The sequence below is a fragment of the Cinclus cinclus genome, chromosome 6 (genome assembly GCF_963662255.1).
Source record: "Cinclus cinclus chromosome 6, bCinCin1.1, whole genome shotgun sequence".
Lineage (NCBI taxonomy): Eukaryota > Metazoa > Chordata > Aves > Passeriformes > Cinclidae > Cinclus > Cinclus cinclus.
The window spans coordinates 2243557-2263423 of NC_085051.1; the positions used below are offsets into that span (position 1 = coordinate 2243557).

The window sequence follows — 19867 nt, forward strand, 5'->3', positions numbered from 1 at the left end:
CCCATTGAGGATGGCAGAAGGGCTCAAATCCGTGAAATCACATTTTAAAATATTCCTTTGCCTTGGAAAGGGCAGATAAAAATGCAGCTTCATACTCCACCCTCTGTAATAGTATTAGACAAAAACCAGGCAGAAACAGGATCTTCTATATAGCTAATCAGGATCTTTTTCTGTCTCCATACATATTTTTCCCAGGGTGCTAGGATGGTAAATATTTTAGCAGAGGGAATTAACTCTACTTCTCTTCCTTTATGTTCTGTTATCAACGGGACTAGCCCACACCCTCACTTTGCCTCATTTTTGGCTCTGTTTCTAAACCCTAAAATTCCTGTTCCTGCAGTGAAACACAATTAAATTGAAGCTTAATGTGGTGCCTGTTTTATGTAATCTTGCTTTCTGGCTTTTTTTATTCTTCCAAGTCTGAATCTCATGAATCAATGTGTATTCATGTTTCATCTGAAATTGTCTAGCTCTTCTCAGTGTGCCCTAAAGCTTCCCTTTTTCGGTTTATGAAATAATAATAAGAAGCTTAAGTCTTCAGATTAAGTTGTAGCTGCTTTATACATTAGACAGGCAATTTCAGTTTTACAAAGTAAAAATGGTGTGAGAGAGAAATTGCAGCTTGATTATTTTTTTAAATATTCAGATTAGAATGTCATCTTTTATGAGTTTTTTTTTTTATAACCACTTAGATTGATACAACTCTCTAAAGCTGCTCTGTTTTTCATCACACATTCTCATCTGTAAACCTTTCATTTTTATTAATCTCTGTACAATCTGTACAACTCTGAGATTAATCATTTTAAAAGAGCTACTCTGCGAGTGTTAAGGATTTGCTGGGCTAATGGTAAATGCAAGTGCTTCTAAATACTCTACAGCACAGAGCTCTTTCTTTGTAAGTATCAGCCTTTGTTTCCCAGTTATCAAGAATTACATTTTATGGCTGTGTTTCCAGGTCTGGCTGTCTAGATCCAGAGAACAAAATACACTGAGTTCTTTTTTTACCAACTAACCCAAACTCGAACTATCCATAGACAATTTCTGCCTTTGAGCAGCTCTGATTGAAGTTAGTTACATATTTACAAACAGTGGCGTACCATGACTGTGAGGCCAAATCCTTCAGTCCCTGCTCAAACAAAAAACTGTGCTGGGTCCTGGCAGGGCAACTTGGCTGCAACTGGTCTTGCTTAGTTTTGAGTCCTTCTAGGACGTGTGGAGGGAACAGTCCAATGTCTCTCCTAAGTGTGACTCTGGGCCTTACTGGGGATTTTTTTTCTGGATTTTTTTCTTCTTTGGTTAATTCAGCTGAGCTTATAAGGCATTGTCTCTTTGCCTACTTGAACACAGAGCTCCTGACTAGAAAAGGTGAAAGTTAAGGAGTGTCCTACCCTCTGGAAATTTCCATTTAGTTAATGTACTGCAGGTATAAATTCACCAATTACTTGTATTCCTCACATATTGCATCTGCTCCTTGTCTCTTGCCTTCAATAAAGCAGGTGTTTGAGTTTAATAATGGATTTAGATTTGTATCTGTTATTCTATCCCTGCTTTTATTATAGTATATAAACTGCAGCCATATGAAACAAGCCAACTGTGCCAACTATGATCTACACTTTGTGGATAAATCATGGGTAAATCATGGAGTAAAGAGGCTGGAAGTGAAAGAACTGGATTTCCCCATGAGGTCACTAAGGATGCAGAGGGAAGGCTGAACTTCAAGAGAGCAGTGGTGTAGGGACAGTTTGTGAAAGCTCCTCCCTCAGTGTTCCAGTTTCCCACTGACTGTTAAGGATATCTACCTGTAAATTTCTATCCTTCCCAAAGGTCAGATTATTCCACAGAGCTCCATAATGAATAAATAGTGTTTTAACCAAGAAATCTCTCATGATCCATTTTGCTGTCAGCAGCCATATGGCCATGCTGAGTACCAGCCAATGCTGATGGAAATGAGCCCAGTGTAAAATGGGAAATAGGGCTCCTAGTTATTAAAGCATCTCTCCTAGGGAGCTGGTTAAGGACTTAGTATATTATGGGTCAAGTGGCTCAGAAAACAGGTTTTAATCTTCATGGCTTTGCAGTTGTATGTGCAGTTTTAGTGGAGTATAACTAGAAATAAGTGGAGGAAATATGTAAAATCTGGCTGTTGAGGAAGGCTTCCCAACTGTGCAATAAAAACTGAGATGGAGATAATCTGGAGGATACATCTTACTCATGGAGCCATTCCTTAGGGCACAGACAGGGTCTTCTGCCTCTCGTTCCTGGGAGGAATTATTTCAGAACTGACTGGTCTTTACAAAAAAGGTTATCACTGGAAGATGAAAACCATGAGAATTTGGAGGGAAAGTCAGGCTGTGTTTTATGGTATAAGATTTTACTACATATTCCTGCTTCTCCTTACAAAGTTTCTGTCCTGGGAATTCTTATCTGCCTTTGTGCCTGTTGTTTATTGTAGAGTTTAAGGTTGTTAGGACAGGCGTGAAGGGGAGGTTACACTCAGGGTGACCAGTGCTGAAGTTCACATTTACCCTTGATTTACTGCTGTGCTACAGGTCAGCAACAGCTTCTTCTGCAGAACTACCTCCTTACCAATGGTGGTTCTCATTCCATTCCTGTTTCAAGCTGCACTGTGTAGTTTGTGATCTAATGGTTATCACCTTGGGTTGGGGGATTTCAAGACCCCTCTCTTAATTTTTAAATTTTTTAAAAATTTTTTTTATTTTTATTTTTAATGTACAGACTTGCTGCCCTTAAACAGAGAGGAAAATTTGATGCTGGTGGGGAATCTGTGTTGTTCAAATGGTGATAGCAAATTTGTTACTTGAATTAGGCTGCAAAAGGACACCTGTGGGCTCTGGGCAGAGAGGTGACCCTATTTATTTGGATGTGGTGCACACCTACACCACAGATTAATCCATTAAAATCAGCCAATGGGATCTTCTTTATCTATTATTACAGACATTACCACAGAACAGAGATCCTTTCTTGCCACCCCTCCATAACTTACTTCATTATTATCACCTTAAAACTGAATTTCCTTAAAACGGAAATAAGCAGACCATACCTTCCCAGAAGATGTAGCCTTTGGTTTGAACAGGCAGGCGGAGGCAGGATTTGAAACTAGCACTGCAGAGCAGTGGAAGAACTGACCTCAGAGAACACCTGTGCCAGGTAGCAGCCTGCCAGTGGAGTGGTGAGGAGTGCAGCCCACCCTCTGCAGGGAGAGCTGCTCCCAGACATGCTCCCCTCCTCTGCAACCGGGCTCACTAACCCTTTGGACATGTCCCACATTCCAGCTCCACTGACTGTTCTGCAAATCACTTAAGAGGTTTAAAACTTCCTTGTAATTCTACTCTGCACATGAACTTTGAGTGAAGGGAAAGGAAGGACCAGTGAAATGAGAGTCTGGACCTCAGGGACCCCTTCAAATTGCTATTGCAAGCATTTGGCAAAGGCTGGGATAACATCCTACATATCCATCTTTGTCTCTAGCTGTGTGCCCTGGGGTTTTGTTCTGGGCTTTCTAATTTCTGGTGTTGTGTAAAACATGTGCACTTACCATTTCCAGTGTGTACTTCTACAAGTGATAATGTAACATACTCGTTCAAAAATTAAAATGCATTTACGTGATTGTGACATTAGGAAGACTGCAAACAGGAGATGTTCCAACATTCAGGGCAGGAGAATATAGGATTTTGAAGAACATAATTAAACAAAATGTATGGCAACCCCCAAACACACCAAAATTTACAAATTCTTAAAATTATTGTGAAAATTTATACCTAGTAGGGATAGGCTGGGTTTTTTTAAAATTTTATTTTTATAAAGGGTTACTTTATAGTGCATCATGCAAGCTGATACATGGGATAAATAATTTAGACACTGATTTGTAATCTCTGTTTATGAGTACATGACTGCTATTCTTATAAATGTCATCACTTGCTTGGTAGTATCGGGTAATATCTGAGTCATGAGGTGCTGACAAAAATCCACTGCACTTAATGTGAAACTTGAGGCATTTTGCTCATTCCAAGAGATATTAGCAATAGCCAGCCCCACGTTTGACTGATAAATAATGTGAACATGTGTACATGACACCGTTGTGCTGCTATGTGAATTTTTTCCTCTTACCTAAAATCTTTGTGGAAATACATTAGAGTTCAAATCATGACAATTTCTTTCTTTCTTTCTTTCTTTCTTTCTTTCTTTCTTTCTTTCTTTCTTTCTTTCTTTCTTTCTTTCTTTCTTTTCCTTTCTTTCTTTCTTTCTTTTCCTTTCTTTCTTTCTTTCTTTCTTTCTTTCTTTCTTTCTTTCTTTCTTTCTTTCTTTCTTTCTTTCTTTCTTTCTTTCTTTCTTTCTTTCTTTTCTTTTCTTTCTTTCTTTCTTTCTTTCTTTCTTTCTTTCTTTCTTTCTTTCTTTCTTTCTTTCTTTCTTTCTTTCTTTCTTTTGTCTTTTCCCCTGGATGCCCTAATGGATATTAATAGATGTATGTATGGAGTCAGTGCATTGTGCCAGTGGGAGCAGATCCATGTGAATGAAGGCAGAGCAGGTTTCCTTTGGTGAATTTCTCTTGAACTTGGATATCATGGCAGTAATAGTGAACTCTGCATACGTCACCACTGGCTTAAGAAAAGAAACCCCTCACATGGAGCTGAGCACTGAAAAATAGTTAATTTTTTCATTATTCCACTCTTTACTTACAGACATACAGCAGGATATGAAAATGAGAACCACAGTGCTCCCATGTTGTACAGCTGTGGGGCCCAGTACAGAATACACACTCATGGAGTCTTCAGAGGCATACAAGTGAGTACGGTGGGGCATTCTTCACAGGGAAGTAAAACTCTGCCTGTTTATAGTGCTGTTCATTCCTTCACTGGTATTTGTAAACCCACCCTTGTTTTGCAGCTTCCCCATGTTGTCAAGAAATGCTTTATGTACATGTCCTGACTTCACTGAAGCCACTGAACTCTAACATAAGATTTCTTTCTGACACAGTCATTTAAAATTGATCATCTCTTCTTCTGAAGCATGTCTGCAAGGCAATATTCCTTACCAGCTTCTCAGAATGGTCCAAAATACATGATCCAGTTTCCTAGCTCCAATCCCTCTTGGCCACGTGAAGCCTCTGTGGTTATGATGGGCTATATTTAATAACTACATATATGAAAGTGCTAGATGACATTTTGATTTTAGGTGTTTCTGAAACTTTACTAATTCAAATGTATTTCCTTAAAACGAAATATGTGATTGTTTCCTAATAACTAGGTAATTAGTGAATATCTGGGAGGAACTTACCATTCCTGGGAGTTCATTTCCTCCCTTTCTGAGACAGTCATATCATTATTAAATACCCCTGTAAAAGATATACCTTGCTAAAACTGATGGCAAAGTCATTACAGAGTATCTGTCTCTTCTGTGTTCTTCTGTGTTGTCAACATACATCAATGGTTTTAGATAGCATCTTTTCTCCTTTCCTTTTCTGTGTAGTTTAGCAAGTCATTATTCAGTGGCAAGCTCTCAGAAAGAGGCTCCTGACCCAGCTTTTGTTGAGTGAATAAAAGTAAATGGTTGACATTGTTTAAGGAAGTTAATTATCCCAGAAGGAGGAGATCACTTTTGATGGAACATTGTGACAGTGGCCAAAATGCATTAAGGCTGAACTATTCACCAGCTCCACCTAGACAGTTTTTTTGTTTTCTTGTTAATCAGTTCGTGTTAATCCAAGACAGCCATATCCTTGTTCTTCAACTTCATATTTAAAATATTTATTTTAATGAATATTGTATTATTTAAAATAATAAATATTTTAATAAATATTTAAAAGAAAGTATTTAGAATATTAAGGACGATACTCCTCTGGGTCATGTCCTTACATCTCACCCTGTTATAAACTCTTAAACTTAAAACTGTTTGCTGTGGCAACGAGGGTTCTGCCAGGATTGTGTGGTTATACATGAGGTCAGAGTGTGGGCCATTCAGTCTCACATAAAAGCACTGGTGAGAGAATTCACTAAACAGAGCTCACCATGCTTCACCTTCAGATAATTTCAACGCTCTGCAAAGAACCGATTACGGCATGCTAAGGTTGTTGACGTAGAACGCAACAAAACTTCCTGTTTCCAGTATGATCTATCCAAGTCTCTCTTTGTGCTGGGGAGGTGTTGGGTGACCTGAAGGTGTGAAGCCAGAGCTGAGAGCACCCAGGTGGCCTCAGCAGGTCTCTGTCCTTGCAGGATGTCCGGCGCGTGCCCGGAGTGGCTCCGACCATCGTGCGGTCGGCGAGCGAGACCAACGAGAAGCGTCCCTTCATGTGTGCCTACCCTGGCTGCAACAAGAGATACTTCAAGCTGTCCCACCTGCAGATGCACAGCAGAAAACACACTGGTGGGTATAAATCACAGCAGAGCGGGATCGGGGGGTATTGAGATGGCACAAGGGGCAAGAAATGCTCTGCCAGGTCAGGGAGGGCCAGAATCCATCAGACTAGTGAGCGTGTGCTCTGTCATCTGGGCAACCCCTCTGTCATCTGGGCAACCCCTCTGTCATCTGGGCAACACCTCTTTGTCATATGGGCAACCTCTCTTTGTCAGCTGAGCAACCCCTCTTTTGAGTTGAAGGCTCTCTGGATCTAGCTAAGAAAAACACAGAGCAACCAGGTCACCTCCCTCCCTCTTTTTATATTACAGGGCTATCAGTTGTTTTCCCTTTTAACTACTTTTTTCTTCTTTCCCCCCCCCCTCATTTGGGACCATTGAATCTCACTCCAGATCTCATCCAATATTAATTATTAAGAAGTTTCCTCTTCAAGAGGAGCCTAGGCATTCAGCATCCTCTGGTTCTGTAAACCTTTTCTGCTTGGGGTTGTAGGCAGGGATTGGCAAATAGGTTCCCTGCTATGGGATCTTCCCATGAAGAATTGAGCCTGAAGCCAGTCATTTTTAGGCTGATGTCTGGATTCTCTCTGAGTTCATGAAATAAGACCTCAAAATGTGGAAATCAAAAGCCCTGCTGAACATTGCCAAAGAGTAAACAGAGTTATTTCCCCTATTGGGAGATTTATGGTGTTGGATATGTAAAATTATGATATATCTTTAGATATGTTCCTTATGGGTTTTTAATTTTTTTATTGCCTGTCATATTTTTATTTAGATAGTCCTTTCTGTGCTTACCTAGAAGTCTGTGGATATAATCTGTAAATATGGATGTTCAGTTATCCACTGATATGATGGAAGATCAAAGGGATGAAAGAGAACAGGAAGGCAGTCCATGCTGGGTGACCTAGCAGATTGTCTAACATTTCATAGAAGACAGTTGCAATCTTCTCCTTTTGGAGACCATTCAGTCAGTTAATTGTGTAAAATGTGAGAAATGCACACAAAGCACTTTTAGTTAATGAGTGGTCAAGTCAGAAAATATTGGGACAGCTGTCTTCAGAGCCACTGAAATTAAAAATTTAAGATACTTTGGACTGTAAGTGCAAGGTCATCTTTAGAAAGGAAGGTCTACGGAAATGCTGTTCTATTTTCAATAAATAAATTGGAACTAAGAACATTTGGAAATCTTTTGAAGACCATTAAATTCAGTATTTTTCTCTATTATGTCTAAATAGTTCTGAATTTTTCTCAAAATCACAATTTCCTTCATTCCTAAATTGATTTACTCAGTGTTTGAGTAGTCATAATTTCTTTGTTCTGGTCCTGTATTTTATTCCACTTAGTTGTTTGGCTTTCCCAGTGTTATTTCTGGATCAATCACAAGGACTTCAGCTTACATATGTTATGTTTTTTCCTTAGCTGGAGAAGATTTTTGAGGTTATATCATATATAATGTAGGCTTGTAGAGTTAGAAAACCCCAAAAGACATAGGGGATATGCCCATGTCTGTCTAACACCCCAGAGAGGCTTCTCCCATTGTCTTTGAGGTCTTACATGCCCATCCTCTGATTCATGCTGCAGTGGAACTGGGTAGAGGAAAAGTTTTTTTTCCCTTCAAACACCTTTTCTGTACAGGTGGGCACAGATCCTTCTGCACACACATTTTGATATATTGACAGCAAAAATTATTTATTCGTCAAATCTTTGCAGGTTTCTTTCCATAAAAGGCCAGCTTGTTTCCCAAAGCTTGTGTTTGCTGATACCAGCATTGCTGTGTAAGATTTTGAGGCTGGTTGTAGCTGAAGAGAGGAAGCAAGGCATGATGTACTGCTGGAATGAAAATTACTTGGGTAGCTTGCCTAGCTGATGCATTCAGATTTAGGATCAGAAGGGAGATTTCCCCCTTTATCAGGTGGCAGGGTTTCATCCTCAGCCTGCTGAATGGGTACTAGACATTTCCTATTATTATGATCTGGGAATTCTGCTTACCAAATTCCCAGCTGCTGTAAAGGCTTAGAATATGATGCCCTTCCTTTCCTGTCTCCTCCTGTGGTCTGGCAGTCCTGGATTTTGGGAGTGTTTGGTGACCTGTGGGAGCATCTGCAGGGGATAGCTTCCCAGTTATCATATTTTCCTGGCTGCTTGATGTGTGGATGGTCTGGACTTAGTGGCCATGAAGGTTTTCCACTGCCATGCTCTTCGGGAGTCCAGGGCGGTCAAACCCACTCTTGTGATGCAGATCCATTTCCTTTGCAACTTTGTGTCTTTGTCTAACCCTGACTTGTTTCTCCTGCATGTCAAAAGCAAAATTTGGAACCAGTTCTCTTCAAAAATAATGTGGTTGTTTTTGTCACACCTCTCCTAATCAAACAAAAATTATGTTAATCTTCCTATAAGGTGGTTCTGGGCTCACCCATGGGTTTGGAGCTCTTCCACCCTAGACTATCTTAGTGTAGTGGTGGGTCAACGATTTTGGTAATTTTTAAAATGAAGAGTACATGATTTGAAAACAAGCAGTTACATATATGTGATATATTAAAGCAACAGATTGTATATTTGCAGGATATTGCTGGCTCTAGATTATGGTTTTTATTTCTATAATAGATACATACAAAGGACTAGCTCATGAGATCTTCCATCCTTCTTTCCCAGGTGCTGTATTGCAAGACCAAGCAAGGCCCTGAAACAAAAAGTTGGGTTCTGTAATCAGTTTTTACCAGTGTTTCAAATAGCCTTAGCTGAAAATATGTTAACACTTCGTACCCTCTGAGGCTGCTTATCTGCTCTTAACAATGCCTTTATTGAAACATGTATAGCCAAAAAGGCTTTTTTCTTATCTTGGTGTATTTGGCTGCAGCAGATAGGCCTCTGAAAGGAAATGCAGAAATACATCTAACTATTCAACTTTGCAGCAAATAATGTGAGTTGGCATTCTGTGGCAGGCTTCAGGCACTCCCTTGCAGAAACAAATTGATGTCTACACCTCCACAAAATTCACTTCTGGTGGAAGCATCAGCATTCTTGCCAGAGACCCTTTGGGTTCAGTGCCACTCATTGGGAAAGCTGGATTTATCCTAACACAAATCTGAGCAGGTTTGCAGAGACAATATCCTCTGCCTGTTTGTCAGGGATATTCTGTAGCCTAAAGAGGCTCAGCTGCAGGTATGATCTGCAACGGAGTATGAGAATCTGTAGGTCAGGAAGGTTGTCCTTTATGGTAGGGTGTCAAGCTGTATACTTTTGGGCTGATATTTCTGCAGCATAAAATAAAAATACTTAGGGATCTAAAATTCAACATTAATTTCAGAATAGTAATGACATGTCACAGCTGAGCTATGGTGTGAAGACGACAGAAAATGCTAACTATAAAGTCTCCCTAGTAAATAAATAAATAAACATGTGTTTTGTGTGAGTTTGCTAAAGCAAAATACATTACATAAATATGTAGAATTTGCAAGGCAATGTTGTGATCATGGGACTTGTTTGATTAAGTGGGTACACTTATTTTAGAAAAGGGGTTTAAACTGGTGAAGAATGTATTGTCCAGCCTTCAGACTCATTCACACTTGCAGTCTCTGGTTTCAAAATCAGCCTTGTTTACTCATGTGTTCTTGTTAGCGACAGCTTTTACTCTTGCAGAACTCCTTAATTAAAAGCAATGACTGTGAATAATTTGTGCAACTGCTACAGCAGTAGAATTTTCTGTTTTCTCATGCACCCAAGCAAATGAATTTGCTCCAGAGAAAATGTGCACACTTCCTTTAGTTTGAATTAACTACTTTTGACAAAATCGGTTTGATTTATTAGAAACATTTATTACAATATGTGCAAAGGTAGATTCACGCTTGTTTTACAATTCTTGACCTTTTAAAAAAAACTTATTTTCCTAAATATTAAAGCCATGGCATTCCCTCTACCCTCTCTCATCTTTATTATTTCATTATGCCCTAAGCTCAGCCTTTCTTTTGTGTGCCCCCTTTCAGTAATGTAAGGAATCATGTCTCAGGTAGAAGGGCTGGTGAAGCTCCATCTACACCTCCTGTTTTGTTTTGGGTCAGTGCATGTTCATACAGGAAGGTGACAACATTACTGGATATTTTTATACATAAAGAGATTTTAGCCTTTTACTGGAGAGGCTTTGATAGGCCTGGGGAAATGAGACACTCTCACTGTGGGAATTTAGTGGGGGGCTAACAGACTTTTTGTAATCTGGGATGCTCCTGTTGTCCTGTTCTGAGGAAATTTATGAGAGCTCACGGGCATGTGGCAGTCAGCTTTGGCATCTGCCACAGAAGATGTAGAAGGACAGGGAAATCAGAATTTCTATCTAAATGTTCTGCCTCTTTTTGTTTATTTGCTTTTGTTTTCTTCCCAGTGTTATCATATCCCTATGTAAACATTTCAGATTGATTCCTTTAATATCTACATGGGTTAAATCTGATTTTGATTTAATCAAGATTATTTTCCAAAGTACTTAAAGAAATACTTTCATGTGCATGCCATCAGATCCTCCATGCTGTTTTAGTCCAATACCTCTTTAACCATCTTCTAAGTTTATATTGCAATTAACAGACAATCATCCTGTCACTGCATTCTGCTCTGCTGACATTCCCCCTCTTAAATCTGCCAAAGGGCTGAATTCCTTGGATGTAAGTGGTTTCTGAAAAGCAGGCACCCCCCAGGGAGCCCTTGCGGTCAAAGTGTATGGAACTATTTCAAACACCTGTGGCAACTTTAATCTCTTATGCTAATAAATTAAGCACAGCAGACATAGAAATTGTCCACACCTAGGTTTGAGAATCAGTATACTCCTTGGGGTGGCTGTCACAGGAAGTTAGCCTGTTCTTGCAGATTTTGTGGCTTTTGTAAAATCTTTATTTTAACTGCACCGACATGAATTTGGAAAGCTCTCCTAATAAGCTTCTTATTCCCTGTCACCTGGATTAAAAGGCATCTGCTTTAAACTAAACTGCTTTGCTTTGGTGTCTCAGAATACCAGTCCAACCAGAACATATTTATTTCTTCACCACAGCAGAATCAAAAATGCAGACACCTGCAACGGAGCTTTATCAAAGCGATAAGTTTTTAAAATTAAACAGAGGGAAATCAAACCTGCTGCCTGCTCCAGGTGGTGTTTTCCTGTAGGTCCTTCCCACAGGACCTGTGGTTTACATCCCAGCTTCCCACAGCAGACAGGGCAGGTCCCAGCTGCTCCCGTGTGTCCCTCCCAGATAAAAGCCCAGGATAAATCCTCCCAGCCTTGCAGTGAGAGACGTTTCACTCCTGCTCCAGCTGAGAGCTCTGTGCTGTGGCACTGGAACCAGACTTCGTGTCTGGTTAAATGAATGTAATGATATCTGAGGCTTCAGCAGGATTCCAGTGTTGTGCAAAGACACCTTCGTTTAGAAGTCAGACCTGGAAGATCATCGAGCTCCTCCTGTAACAGCATAAGGATTCTTTTGGCTTAACTTGGCCAAATTTCACCACCTCTGTGCCCTGCTGGCAGTATTTCCCTCATTCCGCAGAATCCTCAGCTGCTGCATTTCTTTTTGCATATTTATGTGGCTGGTGAAGTCCTTTGCATTGAAATCCATGTTCATTTGAGACATTGGTTTGTAGGGATTTCTTTTTCTAAAAGATCTCAGAATCTTACTTTTCATCCCAGAGAAATTCCACCCTGAGGATGTCTGCTGAACTGCATGGGAGGAGGGGAAGAGTTTATATTTACATGAGGCTTTGCAATAATTCATGGCTTTGCCTGTGGGAGCTGTGTGGCTATGTGAGAAATTCTATTTAATGGCACTTTATGGAATCAACCTAATTTGTGTTTTGGGGAAGAATATGTCTTTTTTCTGAGGTTGATTTTTTTTTTGCTAGTTTTTTCCTCATTAATTTAGTGTGGTTAAAATTTTCACCTGTGTGGATGGAACTTTTAATTAAAGTTTTGCTTTAAACCCAATTTGGTTCAAGCTGCGAGTTGTTCCTCTCTAGGAATTATGTGCTACTGAAACAAGTGGAAAGGGTTTAATGGGTTTTTTAGAGAAATATAAACCAAGATAAATTCACATTCTTTTCCAGCAGGAAAAAAATTAAAAATTCACTCAGCCGGAAATCTTTTGCAGCTTAAACCTAAGAGTCTATTTTCTTAGAGTGAGCAGATCCAGTGTCAGTGCAGTAGAATTATGCCAGCCTTTTCAACGGAGTTGTGTCTTTATGACAAATCGATCCTGGTGTGCCACTAGGCTGCTTCAGACTGCAGAGAAGTCTTTCAGAGCAAGACATTTCCTCTTCTGATTTGGCTTGAGGTGCTCTCACATTTTGCCACATGGTCTGACAAACTGTTTCTTCCCCTCCAGGAGAAAAGCCTTACCAGTGTGATTTTAAAGACTGTGAACGAAGATTTTCTCGTTCAGACCAACTCAAAAGGCACCAAAGACGACACACAGGTTTGTGGACAGGACTTGCCTGCTCATTAGAGTTCATCTGTATATGGGAATTATGTTCCTGAAATTATACTCCTGAACTCCTTCCTATTTTTCTGATGCTGTCTGCTCATAACACCCAATTCTTGAAGTGAATTTTAGGAGAAGGTTGTGACTATGTTTTTTTAACTGGCCTTTTAGCACTACTGTGGTTGTTTAGGTGACTTTTATATCCTGACACCTCTTTTGAAACAACTTTCATAATGAAACTGTTTGCTCTATACATTGTGCCCAATATAGAGAATATATTGCCTTTGAAACTAAACAGTTCTGCAAGAAAAATTTGCCAATGTGTAAAATTTGCCCAAGACATATGTGTCATGTGTAAAGTAGTGGTGTGAAGCAAGTTAAACCTATTGGGGGTACATGAAAACAGATTTCCACACCTTGATTTTTCTTAAGCCCTATTTGCTCCTTCATGATACCCAGAGTGCCAAACCACAGGGTCAGGATTAACAGTGTTTGCAGATCTTCCTTGGTGCAGTGGTTTAAGTGGGGGGGTTTGTTTATGATGGAGCTGTTCAGATGCTTCAGCCCCAGGCACTGGAAGAGGAGGTTATAAGGGGTGGTGGCCTCATTAATGACTAACTTTCTGTAATGTGTAGGCACAGGGCTGGGAGGAGCAGTTACAGTAACTAGAACAAACAAAAAAGAAAAAAAAACAAAACCAAAACCAAAAAAAAAAAAATTCCAGGCTTTTGAAACTTCAGAAATATCTGATTTCATTCACCCTTCCAAAAGTGTTGGGACATAAGAATAATTTTTTTTCTTTTTTTTTTTGTGTCACTTAGGTGTGAAGCCCTTTCAGTGTAAAACCTGTCAGAGAAAGTTCTCCAGATCTGATCATCTGAAGACTCATACCAGGACTCATACAGGTAAAACAAGTGCGTAAGCTTTTCTTCACATTTATATTTCTTTTTTTTTTAAGTTTTAAATCAATGTTGTTGTAAATTGTGTGATTAGAAAGTGTCTTAACCAGGATTTAAATATTCAAAACAGCAGAAATAATTTCACAGTGTGCTGATTTTTCAGTGTGGCTGCTTTCTACAAGCGTGACAGTCACTTTTCATGAAGGGATTTAGGTGATTTTAGAAACTATGCTTTCTTCCTTCATATTTAAAGAAGTTTCAGCTTGGCAAAATAAATTTTGTCAGCTATTATGAAATGAGCATCATGGTCTCAGCCCACAAATGTCAAGTTGATCTACCGCCTTTGCTGAAAAAACCCTACAAGATAGAAATTTTAATTCTAGCTTTAGCCAAGGGTCTGTAATCTAAAGTATTCGTGCCTACTCATGCTTCTCCCAAGTGTCAGTTGAGCCTAATGCAGGATAGCACAGTGAAGCCCTTGCTGTTGCTGCTTGTACTGTAATCTCTGCTGCAGATAAAAGCAGTGCCTTTTGCAAGCTCACCCTGACAGACACTAAAGTAAAAGCTTACTCAAATATTCAGGGACTTTTTTTTTTTTTTTTTTTTTTAGAAACCGTAGTATTTCATATACATGCAGGGGGGAAAAGAAGAAAAAAGGAGGCCATTTTAGTCTACTCTGGCCTCACATAAATGTAAACACCATTAAGGAGCAACTGCAGCAACCTCTGTATTTTAGTTGTAAGTTTTAGAATTAGTCCTATGTACTGACATTTGCTGTTCCTTCTGCCATGTATGCAGCGTTTTTGTCAAATAATTGTTTACTGAGCACTTTGGCATGTTGTTGGATGTCATGGTGTTTTCCATATTGGTGTTAACCTTTTAAATTCAGTCTCTGTACAGATGGACAAGGAGCCTGAAAATCTTTTTCTCCCTGCTAAGAATTCTTTTTTCTCTTCCGGACCATAAAAACACACATTTCAGACTTGCAAAAAATAAAAGAGAAATTTTAATAAAGGAAATGATTCACCTGAGAACAATGGCATTTTCTGTGGCTCTGGCCAAATAAATGCTTCACCCAATGGCCATATCTACACTTGCAATCTGCAAATGGCAAAGGCTGTGTTCCTGGGTTGTCCCCATGGTCCTGTTGAGCTGCAGGGCCTGGGTCTCTGTGCATTTGCATGAAGAAAGATGTTTTCTTAACCAGCAAGAGGTAATGTTCTGGGAGAGACAAAATGGCAAGTGGTTGGAACAGGCTGGCAAGCTGGGATAAACTACATTGCCCCTCACATTTCATTGCTAACTGATCTGCTTATTCAGGACTTGCATGACTCCAGTAATTTTTTTAGCCCAGATTAGCTACAGTGAGGCACTTGCTCTCTTTTTTGCACCTCCTTGTCCTGGTTCCCCGTGGTTCCCTGAGATCTGAGCCCCACAGACTCAGAGTGCCATGGTTTTGCTGCCTGCCACTGGCACGGGATGTTAGGGGGCCACTCCTGGCAGCACTTTTGGAAATGCCAGCTCCTGAGGGGAATGAGCACAAGGGGTGGGTGGGGATTTTTCATCTTCACCTTGCCTTGCAGCTCCGTTTCTCCTTCTTTTTCTTAGCCCCTAAATTTTGTGACAAAGCACCTAGCTCAAGTTAACTTGCTCCATGTTAAATCTTGAGGAAGCAAAGCACAGGTGGCTTCCATGCAATTCTATCCCAATTTTAAGTCAACTTCCAAACTTTGAAGCTGTACAAAGTAATTGATGCCCAGCACAGAGCTAAAAGAGATTGCATCCCCCTTGCTGGGAGAGGACAAGCAGGGCTGCTGGTGAAATTGTGGAACTGTGCTGCTGTTCTGTGGTAGTTCTGTGAGAAGCTGGTGAGTTACAGATATTACAGATATCTTGCTTCATCTCACAGGATGGTTTTGCTAATGCTGATGGGAGGAGACTATTTTATACAATCTGTGGTTTTTGACCAGATCAATTTTTTCCCACACTGTTTTTTGCACTCATGAGATGTAACTCATGCTTTTGCCAGCATCCATGCTAAGTGGATAAAGTAGATTTGAGGCATCCCCCTCCCATCTAAAAGACCTCACATGGGAGTTTGCAAACAGAAATACACATTTATGCAAATCCTGATCTATCTGAATTTGGATTTTGGTTTGTGAAATGCCCAAAGTGTGAGGTAAATAAGAAGAGAAGATGCCTGGGTGAGGTGGTACCACCCCAGCATGTCTGGAGTGTGTTAGAGAGGATGAGGTGTGTAGACAGCACTGAAGAGCCCAGCCTCAGAGCTGAGCATACTTTAAAATATTACATTTATTTTGAGGGAGAAAAAAAAAAAAAAGAAAAAAGAAGCATGAGTCACCGGGCACTGCTCTGAACTAATGAAAGCATTCCATCAACATTCCTGTGGCATCAGAAACACAGCCTGAAATTCCACTTACACACTGTAGGAAATCAAGGACCAGGTTAAAAAAATGATGTCATTTCTTTTTAAATTTGAATGTGCTTTGCTTGGAGTTATTTGTAGTGAATATCATGCTCATGAAAATGTCAGAAGAATGCTGTTCTGAGCATTTGACATCTCCAATAGATGTGGATCCACTTTATTTAGATAATAGTGGGAAACTTTGAGTATGGCTCAGCAGACTTCGTGCTGAACTCTGTTGCTTCTACCATACTCATTTGCAGTCACCAGTTTCAAAGAAATTTCGCTAAATTCATTGAATTAGCTGGAAAAACCTCCCCTTGACTGGAGGTCAAGGTCTAAAAAGCCACTGACAGTTTCCAAAAGGACCAAGAGTGCCTCTGCACCACCACCCGAGGTGTAGCTGAAGCTTGTGTGAATGCCAGAGTGACTTTGAAGCTTGGTCATTTGAGAGCTAAGATTAGCAATATCACGGCAACAGGGCGTTCAGCAAGGTCCTGTCCTCAGGAATGAAGCACTGCAAAGGGTTCTAGGTCACCTGCAAAGGCTGTTGTTAAACATCAGCTGAGGCAAGAGGTAGGGAAGCATCGAGCGCTGGTGTGAGCAGGAGCTGGGGGCACTCCCGCTCCCTCTCAGGACAGCCTGGGATGCTTTTCCTCCTGACAGGGGCTCTGCCAGCTCCTCACAGCCCCGCAGAAAGAAAACAAATAGCAGTGTCTCGGATGAGCTGTGTGCTCAGCTAATAACAGGGTGTTTTGTTAACAGGTGAAAAGCCTTTCAGCTGCCGGTGGCCCAGCTGTCAAAAAAAATTTGCCAGGTCTGATGAATTAGTTCGTCATCACAACATGCACCAGAGGAACATGACTAAACTGCAGTTGGCCCTTTAGACAGTTCAAACAAGTGAAAAAACCAAATGGGACATTATAAGCTACTGCAAACTTTCTCAGCCATCCTCGATCACCTCTGTCAGAGAGCTGCAGCCGTCTTCGCGTCCTATTTGACACAAGTTAACTAAACCGTAGGATTCTTCTGCTCAGCCTTGCCTTCTATTTGGAGCCACACAAGTTCCTATTCAATAAGTTCAAGAGATATTTACTTGTGGTTTTGTACAAAAGTAGGCAAGATTGCCACAGTTTCAAGATTTCTATAAACTGCGTTTAGGTTTCATGTCTGTCTCCAGATTTTTGTGTTATTTTCACTTGAACTTTTCTAGGTACAAATTGCCGTACCTTTTTAATTCCTGCAGTGGGTAGGATGATTCCTCCCTGTTGAAGGTCAGCTCTACATTTACATCACCCCTGCATATGCTGAGGTTCCTGAATGCTAGTACAGCTTTCCTCACAAAACGAAGGAACAGTCACCTGAGATACTTCTGGTAACCTTTGGACTCCTACTGCCAAAGGGCAGACTTTTAGAGTTGGAAGCTCTGCTTTTGAATTTCACAAGTTAAACCTTTCTTTAAAGGTTGTCTTTCTAGAGCAGCTAAAGCCAGATGAACCAGAGCGTCTCTGTACAAAAAATAAGAATCTTACCATTAAGTTAACTTGGTTTTTAAAGAATTGCATAATTGAACCCTCAAAACTGTTTTGTTTGTCAATTAGCTCTCTCTTTTTCTCTCTCTCTTTTTAGTGTATTGGTTTAAATTTATTCTATCATGAGATGCATAGATCTCCTTTACACAAAACTAATTCAAATCATTGTAGACATTTGGGATTTGTTTACAATGTAAAGCCACACTGGTTATGTGGCTAGCAAGCTGTATAAACTTAAAACTGAACTTCTAATGGGGCTGGTCCAGGATCTCCATTAACAGATTGCTCTTAAGATAAGTAACTTAAAAAAGACTCTTTGTCAAGTATATGTGAAAAAGACATTATTAGTGTAAGGAAATATATTATTTCATGGTTTTGGGAGGAGGGGTTTATTATTTACTTTTAATTGCTTGAAATTGTGTGTATATATATATCTGATAATGTATTGCTCTTAGACATCTCCAGTTAGAAAATGTATAAATATTAGAAGCATCACTGTTCTGATGTTGTTGCTGTTACAAACTATTGATAACACTAAGAATGTAACCTTCATTTTTCACTGAGCTTTCAATTAAATCCCATTCAAAGAGAAACAAATGAGAGTCCAACAGATGTCTTGTTTCATGTCTGGTATTAAATTTCAAATGCCCTATCCAATAGTATTTTTTTTTGTTTGTTTTTTGTATATAAAGGTACCACCAGCACTGATGACCACTAGTTAACCTGTCCAGGTCTTGACCACAATTTATCCATCTCACTTGGGAATCATACTGGCAGCAGAAAACAGTGTCAAGTTTCATATTGTGCTATAAAGCAGTTGCTTCAATCGTTCGTCTCCTTACCCAACTATTCCTTCTCTTTCGACCGGTGAGATTTGTGTAGGAACTTTATAGAACAAGTAAAATCCCATTTATAAATAGCAGAACTGGCCTTCTGTAGAACTGGGCTGAAACCATAAGCACAGATAACTTCTTAGATTAGGATGTCATGGACTGACTTTTAAGTAAAAGTTAATTTAGAGTTGGGGTGGCTTAAATCAGTTCAGCAGGTTGAAAAAGACAGTCTTTCATAGATGATGAAGTGTGAAAACGAAGATAAAGAAATATTACTGTTTCTTTGTCATACTGCCTACTTTTCTTTGGAAGTAAGTACAGCCTGCCTCAGCGCCCTTTGCCCTTGCAAAATATTTGTATCTCTTTAGCAAAAATCTTTAATGTATCTTGCCAAGCTTTTTTCTCTAATGTACACAATGGAGTTCTATGATGGGTTGAGCTTTCTCTCTTAAAGTGCAGCTGCATCGTCAAGAAAACTCAACAGTTAATTCTTCAAGTCCTCTTTTTCGCCTGGGTATTGCATCACTGTTAATTACTGTTGGGGTACTGTGACTCATTTGTATCAGTCAACTTTATCTTTTGCTGCCAAAAGACAGCATCTCTCTGGAGAAACTCATAACAAGTGTGGCAAACATCAAATATTTGGAGCGAATGGTGTACATAAAACTGCACAGAATTAAAAAACAAAGCAACTCCTCCTGCTTTCTTGAAAGAAAAGTTCAGCTGTAATAACAATGTCCTCTGATTTTACCCAGCAGTTCTCAGCGACTACAAAACAATCTGTTTTTCAGTCTGCACCCAAAATAGAGAGCTGCCAGGAGTGTTTATACTAAAAGCCAAAAAAAGAAAAATCAGCCTCCAGTTTTGCCTGCATCAGTCAAACATAAATAAAACTATCTTTTGTGAAATCCAACCAAAACTCCACTGCAGCACAGGCCAGACTTCCAGTGACCTGTAAATAGCTGCAGCCATGGTTTGCTGCCTGGGGAATCGCATGCCGAATAATAATAGTAGATGGCTACAAAAAATGAAGCGTGGGTTGATGAGTGACAGAGCATGTCCTTTTGCTTTTGCTGTCACCACTTTTTCAGTGAAAGACTTACTGCTACTCTGCTGTTTGATGATCGTTACACCCCCCCCAACCTGTCAAGCACAGAGAGGACAATGGTAAATGTTTACAATATGTTAAAAATTTTTATTCCCAGTTATTTTGCAGTGTTTGTTATGAGGGGCATTTCATGTTTCTGCCTTTCATTTCCCTGTTTTTGGGATTCTATCAGCAAAGTAATCGACTTTTATATAAGTGCTTTGCTGCATGAATTTCTCAGAAGCAACCCCCAGATGCTGGGTCT

At 39.9% G+C, this 19867-nt stretch overlaps 1 protein-coding gene across 8 annotated transcripts in view; it reads left to right on the forward strand.

Moving 5' to 3' along the window:
• Window positions 1–18400, forward strand: part of WT1 (WT1 transcription factor) — a 33418-nt gene extending 15018 nt beyond the window's left edge. For 3 of the 8 annotated variants that reach the window (XM_062494403.1, XM_062494410.1, XM_062494407.1), the window contains 5 exons: window positions 4701–4803; window positions 6234–6384; window positions 12731–12820; window positions 13648–13740; window positions 16916–17037. In XM_062494403.1, coding sequence (XP_062350387.1) covers window positions 4701–4803; window positions 6234–6384; window positions 12731–12820; window positions 13648–13740; window positions 16916–17037 — 559 coding nt within the window. Of the gene's footprint in view, window positions 1–4700; window positions 4804–6233; window positions 6385–12730; window positions 12821–13647; window positions 13741–16915; window positions 17038–18374 lie in introns of those variants that run through there. The other 5 variants (XM_062494405.1, XM_062494406.1, XM_062494404.1 and 2 more) reach the window with 5 other exon arrangements.
• Window positions 18401–19867: the final 1467 nt, after the last annotated feature.